Raw genomic sequence first — 21,025 nt, 5'->3', positions numbered from 1 at the left:
TTATTAAGCCATATGTCTTGCTAACAAGAAACAATGCTTCTAACCACAGGTCACGTACGAAAAATAATGCCCAGTTTAGGCCATTCCACTCCACTGAAGGGGTGGAGCGGAAAATGAAAATAAATACGGCCTTTTAAAATTTAAATGTTCCAGCGATTTCATTCCGTCAACCCCTTTGAACAAGAGCTAATTTCAGGAGTTTGCAAGCAGTTTCATTTAAAACGGAGAGAGCTGCCTTCAGCCAGTGTTTTCTGTTTTACTGACATGAGAGTCAAGGCTCCGAGCTCTCGGTCTCTTTAAAAGCATTTAAATAAAAACACTCCAGCGACTGTACACAATGTAAACAGAATATCATTTTAAAGAGCTATATTAAGCGCATATGAGCTGTTTATGTGGTTTACGGATGACCTTCGGGGCTGGCGTTTCTTCGTCCGTGTTCACAAAACTACACATTTTAAAGGCATTTAAAAAATAAAAAATAAAAACACTCCAGCGATTGAACAGTAATAGTAGATTAGTGTATTGAAAACGTTAAAATGCTTGCTTATTTGTGCTGCATTTTTGTGGAAACGAATTAGCTAGTAAAGACTGTTTCATGAATATGGTCTCATCGTTTGAACCACATAGTTCAACAAAGCACGGCCGTTTTTAATGACCAACTAATAACTTCTGCTATTTACCTGATTAGAGTTCTCAAAAAAATGCACCTGTATTGAACAAAGCACCTAATCACTCACGTAATATTTTCTTGCTCCCTGTCATTTCGCTGTATTTTATGTTTGATTTAGCACAGTTTCCCTCTTATACTCCGAAAGTTCCCTTAGGCATTTGTGCGCATGCGCACTACTCATAAATGTTGCTTTATAGAGGACGCACAAAAATACTGAATAAAATCATTTATATTTAGGTTAAACGTAGGTTATAGCTTTTACTTCATGTTAGCTTGCAAATTATGCCCAAGAACATAATTTATTAAGCCATATGTCTTGCTAACAAGAAACAATGCTTCTAACCACAGGTCACGTACGAAAAATAATGCCCAGTTTAGGCCATTCCACTCCACTGAAGGGGTGGAGCGGAAAATGAAAATAAATACGGCCTTTTAAAATTTAAATGTTCCAGCGATTTCATTCCGTCAACCCCTTTGAACAAGAGCTAATTTCAGGAGTTTGCAAGCAGTTTCATTTAAAACGGAGAGAGCTGCCTTCAGCCAGTGTTTTCTGTTTTACTGACATGAGAGTCAAGGCTCCGAGCTCTCGGTCTCTTTAAAAGCATTTAAATAAAAACACTCCAGCGACTGTACACAATGTAAACAGAATATCATTTTAAAGAGCTATATTAAGCGCATATGAGCTGTTTATGTGGTTTACGGATGAGCTTCGGGGCTGGCGTTTCTTCGTCCGTGTTCACAAAACTACACATTTTAAAGGCATTTAAAAAATAAAAAATAAAAACACTCCAGCGATTGAACAGTAATAGTAGATTAGTGTATTGAAAACGTTAAAATGCTTGCTTATTTGTGCTGCATTTTTGTGGAAACGAATTAGCTAGTAAAGACTGTTTCATGAATATGGTCTCATCGTTTGAACCACATAGTTCAACAAAGCACGGCCGTTTTTAATGACCAACTAATAACTTCAGCTATTTACCTGATTAGAGTTCTCAAAAAAAGCAACTGTATTGAACATAGCAACTAATCACTCATTTAATATTTTTTATTCCCTGTCATTTCGCTGTATTTTATGTTTGATTTAGCACAGTTTCCCTCTTATACTCCGAAAGTTCCCTTAGGCATTTGTGCGCATGCGCACTACTCATAAATGTTGCTTTATAGAGGACGCACAAAAATACTGAATAAAATCATTTATATTTAGGTTAAACGTAGGTTATAGCTTTTACTTCATGTTAGCTTGCAAATTATGCCCAAGAACATAATTTATTAAGGCATATGTCTTGCTAACAAGAAACAATGCTTCTAACCACAGGTCACGTACGAAAAATAATGCCCAGTTTAGGCCATTCCACTCCACTGAAGGGGTGGAGCGGAAAATGAAAATAAATACGGCCTTTTAAAATTTAAATGTTCCAGCGATTTCATTCCGTCAACCCCTTTGAACAAGAGCTAATTTCAGGAGTTTGCAAGCAGTTTCATTTAAAACGGAGAGAGCTGTCTTCAGCCAGTGTTTTCTGTTTTACTGACATGAGAGTCAAGGCTCCGAGCTCTCGGTCTGCGAACTACACCACTGAGCCTCTTTAAAAGCATTTAAATAAAAACACTCCAGCGACTGTACACAATGTAAACAGAATATCATTTTAAAGAGCTATATTAAGCGCATATGAGCTGTTTATGTGGTTTACGGATGAGCTTCGGGGCTGGCGTTTCTTCGTCCGTGTTCACAAAACTACATATTTTAAAGGCATTAAAAATAATAAAAAATAAAACACTCCAGCGATTGAACAATAATTGTAGATTAGTGTTTTTAAAACGTTAAAATGCTTGCTTATTTGTGCAGCATTTTTGTGGAAACGAATAAGCTAGTAAAGACTGTTTCATATGGTCTCATCGTTTGAACCACGTTAGTTCAACAAAGTACGGCTGTTGTTAACCTCACCAATAACTTATGCTATTTAACTGATTAGAGCTCTCAAAAAAATGCACCTGTATTGAACAAAGCACCTAATCACTCACGTAATATTTTCTTGCTCCCTGTCATTTCGCTGTATTTTATGTTTGATTTAGCACAGTTTCCCTCTTATACTCCGAAAGTTCCCTTAGGCATTTGTGCGCATGCGCACTACTCATAAATGGTGCTTTATAGAGGACGCACAAAAATACTGAATAAAATCATTTATATTTAGGTTAAACGTAGGTTATAGCTTTTACTGCATGTTAGCTTGCAAATTATGCCCAAGAACATAATTTATTAAGCCATATGTCTTGCTAACAAGAAACAATGCTTCTAACCACAGGTCACGTACGAAAAATAATGCCCAGTTTAGGCCATTCCACTCCACTGAAGGGGTTTAGCGGAAAATGAAAATAAATACGGCCTTTTAAAATTTAAATGTTCCAGCGATTTCATTCCGTCAACCCCTTTGAACAAGAGCTAATTTCAGGAGTTTGCAAGCAGTTTCATTTAAAACGGAGAGAGCTGCCTTCAGCCAGTGTTTTCTGTTGTACTGACATGAGAGTCAAGGCTCCGAGCTCTCGGTCTGCGAACTACATCACTGAGCCTCTTTTAAAAGCATTTAAATAAAAACACTCCAGCGACTGTACGCAATGTAAACATAATATCATTTTAAAGAGCTATATTAAGCGCATATGAGCTGCTTTATATGGTTTACGCAACCCAGTCTCATATAAAAACGTACCCTGACTACGTTGGTCCAAAGTGCAAAACGTAGAGGGGTTACAATAACGGCCCTTGAATTGTATGACTGTTACGTTTTTTTTGCCTTTTCTTTTCCTATTGTTTTACGTCCAAGTCACGTGACTTTCAAGATTCTAACCGTGAGAACAAAAAACATGGCGGACATTTCTCTCATTTTTAGTGAAAAACTCAATATTTAGAATTAGTTTCTGCATAAAAATAAGTTTTGATTACATTTCTAGCGAGAAATATATATATTATTTTCATAATATTCACTCAGTCAATGTACACAATCACTCGCTTGCTCGTTGTTGTGAAGATTTTTCAGATCTCGCCAGAATAATGTGAAACTGCAACGTTTTGGTTGCTATGGACGCTGCTATCGGTGGATGGATGGATGGATGGTCTCACTCCCAACTCGTCATATATTGACGCTTGGTCAGGAACCCTCGGCGTCACTTATTGACGAACAGGGAACCCCTTCAGCGTCACATTTAGACGTGCAGGGATTCCCTATAGAATCTGTACCGGAGCCTGAGGCGTTGAAATTTGACGTGTTAGGTGTATTAAGCACGGGTCGTAACCACGATAAATAGGAATAAAAAAAAAAAGAATAAATAAGTTATGGCAGGGCTAGTCAGTTGGCGGCCACAAGGTCATATTTATTTAGCTCGTCAACTGATTTTTATTTTATTTTAAAATAAAATAAACGCTGTCTGATATCAAAGTGCTGTCTGTGAAACAGCGTTCAGCGGTGACTTTAACAACGCTCCATAGCGCGAGCAACACCAGTATCCTAAGCACTTTAGGTGTTTTCTAGTTTTTATCGGAGGTTTATTGATATTGATAAGCGTATTGTATGTAATGTGCTGTGATTTTGTTTGGTTAATCAATGATTAATCAGCGCAATGCGATTAATAATAATAATCATTATTATTTAATTATTTGTTTGTTTGTTTGTTTATTGGTTGGTTGATTGATTGATTATTTATATTGTATTTTTATTTATTTATTAATAAGTCGATCAATCTGTGGAGCTGACGTCATTGTATGGCGCGATCCCAAGATCCATTGCGATTTTCCACTCGGTAAGTAGAACAGTTAATTGATATAGATGTGAACAATTTCTTACATTTTCGGTACAAAAAGTCAGTTTCAGGTCAAGAAGTTGTGTTTAGAACCTTTAGAAGTGCAAGGTAGTAGTTTCGTGATGCAGTAAATGACAGCAGACATTATAAAAATATAATTAGCTGCACCATATGTGTAGTATGCTAGTAAGTTAGCTAATTAAATTCAAGTTTGTTTATTTTTTTCCACATATAATAATGCAAGGTAATATGATAAGAGACTGCATGATTTTTATTATGTGTTTTCATATTACAGTAGCTCACAACACTTCAGCCAATTATAAATGTTGAGATGAGGAACAGTGTTGCCAGATTGGTTTGTTTTCCAGTAATTGTTAGAAATCCACACCAAATTATATAGTAAAAACACAAATCTTAACAATGGTACACAATACAAATGTATTCATAGCTACGACAATACTGTGGCTTATAACAATTATTTAATATGTCATAATAAAGCAAATTAAGTGTTCTTCTCTAAAGAAGGCTACTTTGTTTCGACATTGTAAACTGTTTTCCATGTCTGTCATTTGGCATAACAGAGTTATCAAAATTTCACCTGTCCAAGCCCATTTTATCCCATGTAGTACAACTCAAAACCAGTCAAAAACTGCCTAATCTGCCAACACTGATGAAAAAATAACTGGTAAAATTGTAAGAAATTCTGAATTCTGATTTTTTTTCTCTTACCAGGTCCTTCACATTTACCAGCTTCTCACTTCTCCTTTATTTAACACGACCCACACACAGACACACAGACACACACACACACACACACACACACACACACACACACACACACACACACAAACCAAAGGCACTTTTAAGAGCCACGTCTGTCTTTTTAACTTGTCTCTCTGTAGATTGCTGTCCCTCTCTCTCTCTCTCTCTCTCTCTCTCTCTCTCTCTCTCTCTCTCTCTCTCTCTTTACATCTGTATCTGTCCATTATTCTGTTCCTCTCAATAGGTCTTAGTCTGTCTGTTTTTTTTGTTTGTTTGTTTTGTTTATTTCTGCTGTATATTATTTTAGTTTTTTTTTTTTAAGTTATGACAAGGCCCAAATTTAGGCCCTGCCCATCTTGCCAGACTCCCAATCAGGCAAGCAGGAAAACCTGCTATGTCTGCTTTGGAAGTCTGTCCAATAAACAAAAATTAAAAGAAAAAGTGGTGTCACTGGACAGCGAGTGGGGGAAATCTGTTATGAAAAGCAGAAATGTTGGCCGCATAATTGATTCTGCCCGTATTGCAGTAAGTAAAAAAAAGCTAATTTTTCATAAGTGTTATTTGAAGTGTAACTGTAAGCACATATTTGTCACATATCATAGACTAGTACCAGTGTGATGTGGCCTTTATAAACTTATTTAAGGAAGACTCTATCTTTATCTTTAACTTGTGTTAAAGAGAAACAATAAGTTGTGTTCTCTGTCACATAATGACTCAGTCATGTTGGCAATGTTAGAAACTGAAAGAGTACCTCTGGCCTTATCTGAAATTGAACTTTGATCATATAAAATACAAGATGTGGTAATGCTTTTTCTCAAATAATCTTTACAAAACAGATTAAGGCTCATTTTCTTACATTGCACTTCATTAAATGACCTTAAAATAAAATTGCTTTATACAGTACTAATGTATCTAATATTTCAGTTAGTTTAACTAATGTGTAGTAACTGCTTTTGTTCATTTCAGGTGCGGAAACTTGAGGCAGTGGGTTACAAGCCCATTTTATTTATAGGAAAACAAGATAAAAAAAATCTAATAAGTGGGTTGCAGACATAATAACCCATCTGCACCCCACTCCTGTCACAAGAAATTTTTTGGAGAAAATGCGAAGGGCTTACGAATTTATCTTGACTAAGGGTAAGAGCAAGATTTTTGCTCAAAAATAATAATTATTATTTAAAATATATGTACAATGACATCCCCATAGCAGAGCAGCACAACAGCCCCAGTCAGGAGCAGTGCAACGGTTCCGTTGTGGAGCAGTCGGAGAGCCTCACCGTGGAGCAGTCGGAGAGCCTCACCGTGGAGCAGTCGGAGAGCCTTACCGTGGAGCAGTCGGAGAGCCTTACCGTGGAGCAGTCGGAGAGCCTTACCGTGGAGCAGCCGGAGAGCCTTACCGTGGAGCAGTCGGAGAGCCTCACCGTGGAGCAGTCGGAGAGCCTTACCGTGGAGCAGTCGGAGAGCCTTACCGTGGAGCAGTCGGAGAGCCTTACCGTGGAGCAGCCGGAGAGCCTTACCGTGGAGCAGTCGGAGAGCCTTACCGTGGAGCAGTCGGAGAGCCTTACCGTGGAGCAGTCGGAGAGCCTCACCGTGGAGCAGCCGGAGAGCCTTACCGTGGAGCAGTCGGAGAGCCTTACCGTGGAGCATTTGGAGAGCCTTACCGTGGAGCAGTCGGAGAGCCTTACCGTGGAGCAGTCGGAGAGCCTCACCGTGGAGCAGTCAGAGAGCCTTACCGTGGAGCAGCCGGAGAGCCTCACTGTGGAGCAGTCGGAGAGCCTTACCGTGGAGCAGCCGGAGAGCCTAACCGTGGAGCAGTCGGACAGTCTCACAAAGGAGTCCGAGACTGTATTTGTACTCGACCTGGTTCCTCTCTCTTTCCCACACTCTCCCACTTCTCTCTCTCCTTCCTCCTCTACTGTTGTTCTTCCTCCATACTCTTCTCCTCCTCCACCTCCACTGCCATGTTCTAAGTCTTTGTGACACAGGAAGAAAAGGACGACACCAGCCCCTTCTGCCACCTCTGTCTCTTCTCTATGTCTTATGACCACTGATCTCTCCCTTCCACAGTCTTGTCCTCCACCTGCTGCTTCTTCCATCTCCCAGTCCTTGAGTCTGGAGGGGCCATATGTGAAGAAGAGAAGAAAAAGTAAGTTTTGTTTTTCAGTGGTAAACCTTAATCCACACTATTAATGAATTTGCTCTCAGACAAAGTTGACTTCAGGCAAATTTGATTTATTTGGTTGGTTGTTTTTGTTTTTGGTTGGTTAAGTTGTTTAACTGTGTTTACGTGGCCAGTGTCCAAGGGCTGTGGTTAATGTCAATCACTATTTTAAAGGGGTCATCGGATGCAAAACCAACTTTTTCATGTTGTTTGAACATTAATGTGTGTTGGCACTTTGTGAACACAACCACCCTACAATGATGAAAATCCACCCAGTAGTATTTATTTAATCTTTAAAAGTAATATCTGACTCCGATCATACGCGTCTATGTTTGTGCGAATTGTTCCTAATACAGCTTCACCCACAGCAAAAGTAAGTATTAGGGTTTTTTTATGCATCTTTGCAAACGTCCTTTCCTAATAATGTGCTCGTTGGCAAGTTTCGCTGCTAAACATGGCTAAATGCAGATAAAGTAAACATTGGGACTCATCATACCAGGCAGAGAGGGGCGGGGCGAGCAGAGCTCATTTGCATTTAGAGGGACCTTGCAGTAAAATGAGTTGATATTTTGCAGAGCTGATTTTGACAAGGTAAAAGGGTGTTTTTTTACACTACTATTGAGAATTTTTAACCAAAATATATTATAAACTTTTCATTAAGACCCTAAAGAAGAATCATATGAACTTGTAGAAAATGGGCATGCGATGACCCCTTTAAGCTAGGAGGGCTTTTGGAAACCCAGCACAGTATATTTTGCTTGATTGACAATAAGCAGGGACAAAGTGGGACCACAGTTCACCTCACAAGTAAAATGATAACTATTAACTGGAGATTCAACTACAAAGCTTGACATTCGTTGCTTAATAAACTTTCCTTGTCTTTTAATCATTTAGGTTGCCGAAAATGTAGTAGGCAGAAGATCTTCCTATTTGATACAATAACTGGGGAAAGAATGAATGAGGTAAAATGTCTTTTATTAGGCTGCTTGCTTGTCTCAGTGACTAATTCTGGCCTTTAAAGATAACAATTCAGTGATTGCTTAAACAGCTAAAACAATTATTACTTTGTGTGTGTAGGGAAAAGCAGAATTGAAAGTCCACTGGTTGCCTTGCACTGTGTGGTAAGTCGTGTTTTATTAACTATTTAATTTCATTGCAATGCTAAGTAGTCTATTCCATGACAAATATGATGTAGGCAAAGTTTAAATGGTCTCTTGAAAGCAGCATTGAAGTTCATTTTATTGATGTCTGTGGCAAGAGAAAGCTCCCTGGTCGTGTAATTGATCCTGGCAGGAAATCATCCTCTGAAGTAGTCTGTAGAAAACTGATACAAGGTTTTGCTATGGGCGATGGTCAGTTGTCTGGACTAAAAACCAAAGTGTGACTAAATTCCAAGTTCTTGAAAGAATATTCCATTATTTTGGATACAGATAGGAGAAAGATCTACCTCCTTGTGTCAATTTAGATATCTAGTTATTAGTAAGAGCCCAGAATTTATGAATTGGAAGTGGACACAATGGATTGTGGGAGCTGGACAATTCAGTGCTTTCTAATTCATACAATTTTAAAAATAGTTGACAGTCAGCCAGTGTATTAAAAATAAAATGGAGCTGATGTGATAAAATTTTTGGTTTCTAGTTAAGTACTTAAGCTGCTACTATACATACACAACTACCTAAAGCCTATTTATTGAGCAGGACATTGACCATGGACATTACCAGTAATGTGTTACAGTAGACGTGACCTTAGTGAAAAATTTATTTATTTCATGCTAAGTATACTAAAAATAAATTTACTTATTATTTACTTAATAAAAAAATACTCTGTAATTGTACTTTTAGTATACCAACCTGGTATATTTAAAGCCTATTAAATTGGAACAAATCATTTTGTACTTAATGCTTAATACTTAATACTTAATGCAGAAGTAGTACTGAAGTCCAACTAAAGATATACTTGGATATATTTGACTGTGCTAAAGTGCAACTATTGCAAGTAAATGTTGTGTACACTTTAATTATTATCATACAATTCTCATCAATAGTGACATTAAACATATTTTTGATTAATATTAAGAAATGTGCTTTGTGCACAAGTAGTACTCCATATAAAATGTAATTATTTTTTTATATCAGTATGTTTTGAGCGATATGTCAGTAAATATGTTAATAGATTTAAACTAGACTTGCAAAAATAAATGCATTTTAAATCTATGACTTTTTTACTAGGGGAATCATGCATGCATAAAATAATTTGTCAGCATCTGAAACACTAAACTTGGATGGAGAATGCTGTTCTACATGTGATTTGCATCATTTTTTCGAGCAATGAAGATGGAAACAGTGACAGTAGTGGTGATAAAATGCATGAGGAAGATTAGGGCAGTGAGAAAAGAAGAGCAGTACTGAATATGAAGAAGAGGAGAACAATGATGAATGGCAGTGGAGGCAAGATGCAGTCACTCCTGATCCCTGAGTCTGTAGAACTGCCAGATCTACTTGTAATACAACATGAAAACATGCTGAAATTTTAAAACGTAGTCAGCATTCTGCAAGTCAAAGCCCTTTTCTAGCTAATCCAACAGTGTTTTTAAACAATTAAGTAGCCAGGGTTAATGCCACTTTAACAAATATCAATAAATGCCAGTGAACTCTCTAAATTAAACCTAACAATGATCTTGATTTTTGTTCTGTCTTCTAATGATATGTGCACTTATGATATTTTACAGTGCCAAAACTTGGGATGACACATGGGAGCCTGCCAGGGAGTTCCAACATTTTTTGACCGAGTTTCCACACCCCAACCAACCCCAACTGTTTTGTCGTTGTTGTTATTGTTTTGTTTTGCTTGCTGTTCTTCATTAAAGTTTTTGCACAGTGCATACTCTCTTCTAGTATTTTTTTTTGAAAGTTGTTGTTTTAAACATCTTTTACATTTGTCATGAACTGCGTAACAGCCAGGTAGTGTAACGTGGAGAGGACATGCTACAAATATGCTGTTTCTACATTATTTTTAAAGATTTGTGCAGTGCAGTTTTGGTATAGGTAAGTTTACATGAACTGTCTGTTATGCCAAGCATGAAAAAATACCACAACATAAATATAGTAATATTGTTACGTCCCTTTTTGTTTTATTTCTTTGTTTTGGGAAGTGTTTTGTGTCTTTCTGTGCAGGACGAAGCTGATTGGCTCCTGTAGCCTAATTGATACCACACCCTGCCTGGTCAGCTGACTCCCTGCTGCCTATAAAGACTCCACCCTCACTTCCTGCTGGAGCTCTGATAGCTCTGATGCTTGTTTGCTTGTTACTTCGCCCTTGCTGTTAGCTAGTCACCTGTGTTAGTAAGATTGAGAATCTGTGTGTGAATATTTGAGTGTGTAACAGAGTGAGTTTGGTTGTTTAGTGTTCTTAGCCCTTCTTATAATTCTGACTTCTGCCTGTTTTTGACTCTGATTCTGGATTGCCCTTACTGAATTTGACTGCTGATCTTTAAATAATTGTAGACAGTATTATTGGGGAGGTAGGGAGACCGACGCCATTTTTGTTTGATTCTTTTATTGACTGTTTTTCTGTACAGGGAGTTAGGGAAGTGATTTGTATTTTCTTTTCTTTTCTTTTGTAAATAGGTAATTTAGAGGTATTCAATTGTTAGTTATTTTTGTTTTGTTATATGGCCTGGTCGGCTCCTGAAGACATAATTCCCCGTCTGTATTGTAAATTTCATTATTTTCATTAAAACATTGTTAATTCATTTACTTCGTCCTTGCACTCTTTCATGTTGCACCCCCACCCTAGACGGGGGCGTAACAAATATATTTAGTGTTACATATTTCCCATTTACATATTTATTTTCATGTAGCCTAAAATAGAATAAGTTTATTATTAAGAATGCTTATTTAAATTGTTATATTTCTCTAAAACTGATTGCCTTTATTTGCATTCAATTTTATACTGAACTGTTATTTTCGTGTATTTAATTTCAAGTATCTAGCTGAGAGAGGATACTGTACTAAGCACTACATTTAGATTTTGACTTATTGATACATTTTGGGAAATAAGTACATATATATATATTTTTTTTTTTGACAGCTGTATACTGTATGAGAAATACTAAACTATTTCAAAACGTCTAATTTCTGCTTATATATAGCAGAAATTAGACGTTTTGGAATAGTTTAGTATTTATTCCTCATACAGTATACAGCTGTCAAAATTAGTTACCCTCTGGTTCATACCATGGAAATAGGCCCTTGCTTTGGAAAAAAGATTCACTTATCTTAACTAATCAATAATCTAATCTACATCAGGTAAGACACAGATAGGAATCAATAACTGTGAAATTTTATTTTTAATGAGAAGAAATAAATATTTAACTGCCCTTCTGTTATATGGTTATAACCCACCTTCAGCCGGAAGATCCCGTAATTACCATATTTGGAAGTAAGTGTGATGTGGATTTTGACAAGCTGTGGCTGGATTAACTTTTAGGCCAAAATACAAGGTGCTTCATTTTGTAAACTACGTTTTACTGTCATTATGACTTAAGTAATAATGTCACTGAACAATGAGGCATTGCTGTGTTGCAAGAAATTACCCATTTACCGAGATCCTAACCCTAACCCTACAGCGTAAATACAAACTTTAATGAACTACAATATACAGCGCCATGTTTTCCCGTCCCATCGACAGAGTGTAAAAGGCTTATGGGTAATGTAGTTTGAAAATCTTTTAGTAATTAAATTAAGTAAATACTATATTCAATGAATAAAGTTATATCTAAATATGTTTATTGTGCAAGCTTTTATGATATATTTGACAGCCAAGTTGAAATTTGGTATTTTACTAAGAACACTTTTTAAAACGTTTTTTTTTACAAACTTTCTGTATATGTGAAAAAACTGTTTCCAACATTATATATTAAACACAGCATAATTAGTTGTCCTGCTGATTTTCTCTTTGATATGTTAATCGGACTTTAAGTTACATCCATTTGAAATGTGCAGTTTTGTTACTCTACCAGGAGGCTCTACTGGTCCCCTGTGGGTGGAAGGGCAATAAAACCTGTACAGATGTACTCCCTTTACCATGGACAACAAACTGTGTTGTCACATTTATGCCTAAACATTTTTTTATTTCTGCCCCTTTCTATATTTACAACATGCTTGTGTTAGGTTTTGATGGTACTGTGAGACTCTGAAGACAGAATTCAGAAATACAGTAAAAATTTACACAAATATTTTAACGTAACATGTCTAGGCAACATGTTTATTATTTCTGTATATCTTTCATTCTTTCTTTCTTTTCTTTTTTCCTTTAGCAAAATGATTTTGGATGAACTTGCATTTAATGTTGGGAAATAATGATTCCTCCTTGTCATAATGGTTTTCTTTGTCTTGCTTGTCTATGTCCCTATAATCTGCTTATTCCATAAACAAGTTTCAATTGTTATACAGTACCCTACACTAGGACACAGGCATATGTGGGCTTAGGTGTTTTTTCTCCGCCCAGGGCTAAAGACCTAAAATTCCATTTTCCCCTGTGAATCATATTTATTTTCCAGCGATATCGTATACTATTTGAACTGAACTGTATGATGATATCACTGAATTCATTGATGAACTGCCAATAATGCGTTACTTACACACTATTGTCCTGTTTAAATACTGTGAAGTTGCTTTGACACAATCTGTATTGTTAAAAGCACTATATAAATAAAGGTCTTGACTTCATTATTACTCATGATTATTTAGTCTTGTAGTTGATTAAGGTGGAGCTCATTTTGAACTATTTTGTAGATATCTACTGTATCTAATGATTATTTTCAATATGAGTTAGTCTGCTAATTATTTTCTTCATTACCCAACTGATTTGGTTTGTAAGTATTATGAAAATAGTCAGAATTACACATTACCAAAAAAGAATACCAATACACATGCTGTGAACAGTTCAAACCTCAACATGATTAAACATGTCAAGCAACTAAAAATTTAAAAAATGCAATGGAACTATGTAATGTTTTTACATTAAAATGATCAACAAACTTGATCAACTTATGATCAACAAATTAGTTACCAAATAATTTTTTTGCCAATTGACTACTTGTTTTGGCTGTACTTATACTGTAAGTATGAACTACTGAGTAGTTTTATTTATACCAAAATGTCATATTTTATAAGCTCTTCATGTGCTGTCAAGTTCAGTAAAAGCTTTTTTTTCTTTTAACTGCAGCCTAGTACAACTAAAAAGTGGCATGAAAAGAAACAAATCATTGAGAGAGCAAGTACCTCAAATCTATACTTTAGAACAGTACAGTACTTACAGCCTTACAATAATGCACTTAATTTCCCTCACTGACTGGTTGTAGAGGCATGCATGCATACATTTTTATGTATGTAAAAAAAAGAGAATACACGTTGATGCACAAGGTGATGAAAAGCATATTTTATTACACTCTTTAGAATCAGGGTTTAAGGTCAAGGCCACGGTCAAGGAAAAAAAAAAGGGGTCACTGTTGATTACAGATACCAGAAATTGTCATAGTCATCAGCTGACGACTTGTTTAAGAAGTTCTCTGCTCCAGACAAAACTTGCAGGTAACACTCTCTTGCTTGCACCCGCATATCTCTGATTTTATGTAGCTTCCTGTGGATGATGCTCTGCAGACCTTTCAAACCCTCTTCACTTAGGCCACATTGCGAATCTTGAAAGAACAAAAATATAACAAAATAACATTAGGCCTCCCTTAGAAACTTTAAAAACATTCATCATTGTTGTGTATGTTTATTAGGGCTGCCCCCTAATAGTAACGCAAAAATGTTAGTCTGTTAGAAAAGTCATAGTTGGACTAAACTGGATTGACTGTGTAGTTGCAGAAAAAACAAAAATACAAACAAACTTCACAGAACATGGTGATGGTTGGTCCCTGTAATTATTAGATAGTAATTACATATAAGTGTAATGAAGGCTTACACAGCCACTTATGGTACAATAAAATATGTTTTCATTACTAGGCATGTCATCTATGTAGTTACAGGAATATGCACGTTAGTAAAAAAAAAAATCAGACTCTTACTAACAGTGAAATAAAAATAGTCTGACAGTTGTAATGGATCAAATAACTTATTCTTTCTCAGCCCTGGATCTGACTCTTTAGTGAGTCAATTTTCCAGGAAAATATTTGGTCGGGGGCAACCCTATGCTTATGTTTGTGCTATATATTACAAATACATACTTTTTAGTGTCTCAGCAAACAGTTCTCTGAGGGTCCCAGCACGAGTTGAAAGATATTTCCAATGGTGGTCCATCTCTGCAACAAGAATCTTCTGCTCCTCCTGAAGTCGCCTAACTGACATGATGATGTCGAATGCCTTTCTTTTTGTCCTTAGGTCAACAGAGTCTAGAATGCATGAGAAAAAATTATGACAAACTGACATTTAAGGCATTGTGGGTAATGTGTGTAAGTGTAAAAATATGTATGTATACGAATTGTGTACATACCACTGTGTGGCAGCTGCCATGGCCAAGCTGTCTCACCAGACAAAATGGTTTCTAAGCACAGAGTGTCTGTGTTTGGAACCATTCTGTTGTATTTCTCTACAACTGATGTCAGAATCCCCTTCTCCTCCCTGATCTAGCGGCGGATCCTGGCACGACCTTTGTTGCCATCTGTATCTTTATAGAGACGCTGGGAACGCCTCTTGATACTTGCCACCAGCACCTCAATTCGGCTGGCCAAGGCATCAACATCATTTGTGGTTGTTGTTGTTGCTGAGAAAAAATATGTGGCACAAAATTACAATAACAGTAACAATTACAATTATTCAGGACTAAACCTATTACTAGAAATATATAAATACTGGCCATTTCCTCACCGTCTGCCCACTCCTTTACATCATTGACTCAATCTTTCCAATTGGCTCTCTGTCACTGCCAGTTCGACTTTCATGGACTCTAAGTTTTGCACCTGGCTTTGTAGAGCTTTTGTGGTCTGCAATGACAAATAATCACAGATAATACAAAAACAAGAACCAAATGTTTAATGCACAGCTTCAAACACTAATAACACATTACTGAACATCTAAAACAAATTCCACTGATGTCATTACCTTCTGATATCGACGGGTCAGTGCGGTGGCCAAATTGTTGAACTTTTGCTGATTCCAGCGCATGGCCATGAGAGTCAGCATGTCTGCGCGTCCTGCAAACACAGAAAATATCATGTTACTATATTCCCCCCACTTATTATGTAATGATGTAACTAGTGAAGTACTGTATGTGGTCATTTTACCTGCTTTGGACATGTGTTTTGTGGTCACTGCAATCCTGGAGAGAAAAGCATTGCAGTTGCACTGTTCCACCTCCTCCCCTAGTGTTAAACCAGCCCCATCCTGATACGCCCCACTCCATTTCACCTGATTAGTAGTAATAAAAAAATAATGTAAATAATGCTGAGAAAGTTTTTACATTCATTTGCAGATGCCCAGTTTTGATAATCACATAGCAAAGTTCACCTACCTCGCATTTAAAATCATGGGCTTTGGCATGGAATACTGAAAGGAAGGGCTTCATGTTAAGAAGGTGCTGGAGCTCTGGGCAGCTTTTTGCAACTCTTTGGAGGTAGGGCCAATATTTGCAGGTCACATCCATACAAAAAAAAGTGATTTGCCTACTGGCCAGCTTTTCTTGTAGGTACAGGGGATATGCAAAAATTCCCCCCCTGTACATATTTAAAGCACAGAGCAGCACTCCATGCCGACACACCGCAAGCTCCAGTCCCTCCTCATCTACCTTGCTGGCAGATCTTTGGGAGGTCTCTCTGGCTGCTGACCACACCCCTCCACAAACACCTCTTCCACTGACCTATAATATAGAAAAGGGTTGAAGAAAAACAAGACTCTTCTAAACAAACTCTTGAGTAGAAGATAAATGTAGTCCTGTATGTAGTCTAATCATCTACAATTTTACATGTTTGGATGTCTTGTGAATATAGTCCACAAATCTTGTCACATCTTCATCCTTAGCTATAAAGACGTCTTCAAAGATGGCCTGTTCCTCAGATCTAAAAAAAAAAAAAAAAAAAAAAAAAAAATAATAATAATAATCTGTTGTAGCTGTAATATTATTTTACTTGGTGCACATTAAAGAGCTATTTTTTCTTATTAATATTGTTTCAACAGTGTGACATTATACACAGTTTGGAGTACCTAGCTGCATTCTTGAAACGGTAATGCTTCAGGTTTCCATCTACTGAAACTGCCAGCATATCTGGGGTGCACGCAGGACAGATGAAGGGCTCTTCCTTGCAGATTTCATCCACCTCATATCGCACAGCCTCCCACTCAAAAAAACTTCTGAAAACCGTCTGTGGAGATCTTGCCAGTCTATTAGAAGTAAGGGGGAAAAACGGATAATAATGTACGACAAATACATTAGCATCAAACAGCTTTTCAACCCACAATACAAGAGTAAACAACACTATAGGATAAATAAATTCAATACTCACATGACCAAAGCGGACACAGCATTCTTAAAAATGCTTGCCAGGACAGTCCTGGTGCTGCCATCTTCATTTCTTAAAATGAAAAAAAAAAAAGACATCTGTGGCATAAATTGTGGATTGTCAAATTGTGAAGTGAAGGGTCGCAGGTCAGTAATACCTTCGATTTAGGTCGCCCACTCCAAGTGGCTTGGTATGCCTCTCAACTCAGGCATGCTTAGATCATATCGTCCTGGAAAAATCAAAAACAAATCCACTTTAATGTAAACCTTATGTGATTAATCAGGGTTTGGATTCTTAAAATATTTTTTACATAATTTCATTTACTTTTTGAACATTACTCAAAAGTGTGTATATTTTACAAACAGACCTGTGCTCCCCTATGAGAGAAGAGCATGTATAGATGTTTATGAAAGTGAAAGTCATGACATATTGTCAAGTATGGTGACCCATACTCGAAATTGGTCCTCTGCATTTAACCCATCCAAGTGCACACACACAGCAGTGAGAAGTGAACAAAGACACACACACACACACACACACACACACACACACACACACACACACACACTGTGAACACACACCAGAACAGTGGGCAGCCATTGCTCCAGCGCCCAGGGAGCAGGTGGAAAGAGCACTGTTCATTCACAATCCCCACCTTTAATTCCTGCCGGTGCGGGAATCGAACCGGCGACCTTCGGGTTACAAGCCCAACTCTTTTACCATATAATAACACTTATCTTTACACCCTTACCATTCATTGTCATCACAGCAACATTCTTCCCTGGGTTGACCCTCAATGACTCTGGTGAACAACTGCAAATATTGTCAGGAATCTCCACAGGTACAAGCCGTACTGGAAAAGATCAAACATGTGAATTAAGATCATTTGTATTGACTGAGTAATACATTGTAATGCTTCAATGGTAATGAAGAAAATTGCTGAAAAAGTATGCAAGAGTTGCTCAAAAAGCTGACTGACACGGAATGTCCTCATAAATTCAATATCAAACAATACGAAACAAAAAGGCATTATTTAAATAGTTAAGCTTATGAGGCCTAATGATTCTCAGAATGATGTTTATGTTGTACAGTCATAAACCAGGACTTACCACAATGGGAAAGAGCCTTATCTACAACAAAAGTTGTTGGAGGCAATGGCTGGTAGAATCCAGCAGTCATGGCATCTCGGTTATGGAGAACATGCCTGGTGTGCATGCGGACATCACAATCAGCACAGAAGAAGGGGCGTGGTCGACAGTCACAACAACGGACAGCAGCTGGATTGCTCCCACACTGTTGGCAGATGTGTGGGGCCACATTTTCTTGTGCCACAGCTGTGTTCACCAGACGGGGTCTCTCTGCCCTCCACCTCTCTGCAAAGAGACTTTGTCGTATGCTCCAGTTTGAGGAAGCTAGGAGAGCATCTCTTGAGTTTCCAGGAGGTGATGCCTCATCATCTGAGGTATCGCTCAGTGAGTGCTGGAGATCTTGCAGAAAACACTCTGTTAAAATAGTATGGAATATTTAAAAACAACACTTATATATTAAAGTGTACTGCTTGGAGTGCCTTTGGATTTTGAAAATGTAATTTACACAAAAAAAGTACACACCAATAGTCTCTGGAGCAAAGGTCACCTCACAGTTAGTGTCAGGAGCATTGATGGGACGATCAGTTTTCCGAACGTGATCAGCTGTACCAGATAAAAACAACAAAAAACAACCTTTATAACATTTTCAACTTGTCCCAAGCTTAGTAGCACAAATTTACCTCCCTTATTATGAAATGGCATAAGCTCACTGTTTAACGTTTAGCTAGAGAAAAGGACTAGCAGACATTTATTTCCCAAACCCACATGTGGACAGTCCAATTACTTGCAGTTATCTGTCTATAAGTTGTCATATAGATGATAAAAGCAAATAAGACTGCTTGCTGTAAAAGCAGATCATTTAAAAAGAAACAAGCTGGTTGGCCACTGACAAGACACTCAGAACAAACTGCTTCAAACAAAGACCAATAATTTAGTGTAGTTTATACTGCTTTACACAAACACTGTATGTAATCAATTTATTTTCATGTCAAATATCAAGTGAGCAGTTCTGGTTTGATTGTTTCTCTGACATATTCCATGTCTGATACATTTATAAGTGCCTAAACAATGTAGATATTTAATATATTGAATCTACAATTATACTGACCTTTATTTGACTGATTCCTGCTTGACCTTGGTCTTGCATAGACAATGGTTCCATCAATGTCTCTTTTTCTCCAATGCACCCTTGGTTCAGGTGTCTTTACTGGTGCTGCTTCCTCCTGTTTCTGCAGCTCACCAAGCAAGTCATCAAGACTCTGGAGCTCATCGCTGAGTTCATGATGATCAACCAGGTTATCCAGCTTCATAAACTGTACTTGGAGTTCTGAATCACTCATGGTGATGGGCAGAAACACAAACAGACAGACAGAAAGACTCACAAGAAAGATGGACAGATATGACAACTACAGATGTAAACAGACAGAGAGAGAGAAAGAGTGAGTGAGCTACAGAGAGACAACTACAGGTTAACAAAATGGACGTGGCTCTTAAAAGAGCCTTTGGTTTGTGTGTGTGTGTGTGTGTGTGTGTGTGTGTGTGTGTGTGTGTGTGTGTGTGTGTGTGTGTGTGTCTGTGTGTGGGTCGTGTTAAATAAAGGAGAAGTGAAAAGCTGGTAAATGTGAAGGACCTGGTAAGAGAAAAAAATCAGAATTCAGAATTTCTTACAATTTTACCAGTTATTTTTTCATCAGTGTTGGCAGATTAGGCAGTTTTTGACTGGTTTTGAGTTGTACTACATGGGATAAAATGGGCTTGGACAGGTGAAATTTTGATAACTCTGTTATGCCAAATGACAGACATGGAAAACAGTTTACAATGTCGAAACAAAGTAGCCTTCTTTAGAGAAGAACACTTAATTTGCTTTATTATGACATATTAAATAATTGTTATAAGCCACAGTATTGTCGTAGCTATGAATACATTTGTATTGTGTACCATTGTTAAGATTTGTGTTTTTACTATATAATTTTGTGTGGATTTCTAACAATTACTGGAAAACAAACCAATCTGGCAACACTGTTCCTTATCTCAACATTTATAAATTGGCTGAAGTGTTGTGAGCTACTGTAATATGAAAACACATAATAAAAATCATGCAATCTCCTATCATATTACCTTGCATTATTATATGTGGAAAAAAATAAACAAACTTGAATTTAATTAGCTAACTTACTAGCATACTACACATATGGTGCAGCTAATTATATTTTTATAATGTCTGCTGTCATTTACTGCATCACGAAACTACTACCTTGCACTTCTAAAGGTTATAAACACAACTTCTTGACCTGAAACTGACTTTTTGTACCGAAAATGTAAGAAATTGTTCACATCTATATCAATTAACTGTTCTACTTACCGAGTGGAAAATCGCAATGGACCTTGGGATCGCGCCATACAATGACGTCAGCTCCACAGATTGATTGATTTATTAATAAATAAATAAAAATACAATATAAATAATCAATCAATCAACCAACCAATAAACAAACAAACAAATAATTAAATAATAATGATTATTATTATTAATCGCATTGCGATGATTAATCATTGATTAACCAAACAAAATCACAGCACATTACATACAGTACGCTTATCAATATCAATAAACCTTCGATAAAAACTAGAAAACACCTAAAGTGCTTAGGATACTGGTGTTGCTCGCGCTATGGAGCGTTGTTAAAGTCACCGCTGAACGCTGTTTCACAGACAGCACTTTGATATCAGACAGCGTTTATTTTATTTTAAAATAAAATAAAAATCAGTTGACGAGCTAAATAAATATGACCTTGTGGCCGCCAACTGACTAGCCCTGTCATAACTTATTTATTCTTTTTTTTTATTCCTATTTATCGTGGTTACGACCCGTGCTTAATATACCTAACACGTCAAATTTCAACGCCTCAGGCTCCGGTACAGATTCTATAGGGAATCCCTGCACGTCTAAATGTGACGCTGAAGGGGTTCCCTGTTCGTCAATAAGTGACGCCGAGGGTTCCTGACCAAGCGTCAATAGATGACGAGTTGGGAGTGAGACCATCCATCCATCCATC

General features: G+C 37.3%; 1 protein-coding gene and 1 long non-coding RNA gene across 2 annotated transcripts; both read right to left on the bottom strand.

Moving 5' to 3' along the window:
• Window positions 1–13,948: 13,948 nt before the first annotated feature.
• Window positions 13,949–15,134, bottom strand: LOC141302379 (uncharacterized). Its single transcript, XR_012342380.1, has 3 exons — window positions 14,880–15,134; window positions 14,614–14,778; window positions 13,949–14,082 (listed from the first exon to the last, which is right to left on the bottom strand). It is a non-coding gene; the product is annotated as an uncharacterized lncRNA (long non-coding RNA).
• A 463-nt stretch (window positions 15,135–15,597) lies between these two features.
• Window positions 15,598–17,639, bottom strand: LOC141302348 (uncharacterized). The gene is made up of 8 exons (XM_073832398.1): window positions 17,633–17,639; window positions 17,249–17,258; window positions 16,885–16,953; window positions 16,586–16,762; window positions 16,347–16,440; window positions 15,897–16,241; window positions 15,670–15,793; window positions 15,598–15,605 (listed from the first exon to the last, which is right to left on the bottom strand). The coding sequence occupies exons 1-8, from the start codon at window positions 17,637–17,639 to the stop codon at window positions 15,598–15,600; spliced, it is 834 nt and encodes a 277-aa protein (XP_073688499.1).
• Window positions 17,640–21,025: the final 3,386 nt, after the last annotated feature.

The sequence above is a fragment of the Garra rufa genome, unplaced genomic scaffold (assembly GCF_049309525.1).
Source record: "Garra rufa unplaced genomic scaffold, GarRuf1.0 hap1_unplaced_001, whole genome shotgun sequence".
NCBI classification, from domain to species: domain Eukaryota; kingdom Metazoa; phylum Chordata; class Actinopteri; order Cypriniformes; family Cyprinidae; genus Garra; species Garra rufa.
This window is presented reverse-complemented; position numbering and strand designations above follow the sequence as displayed.

Bases quoted from the DNA above. Each gene is read 5' to 3' on its own strand.
- LOC141302348 (XM_073832398.1), bottom strand. The intron at 16,763-16,884 runs GTGAGTATTGAA...TACTTCTAATAG, and splicing joins GCTGTGTCCGCTTTGGTCAT to ACTGGCAAGATCTCCACAGA. The intron at 16,242-16,346 runs GTAAAATTGTAG...TCTATATTATAG, and splicing joins TTCACAAGACATCCAAACAT to GTCAGTGGAAGAGGTGTTTG.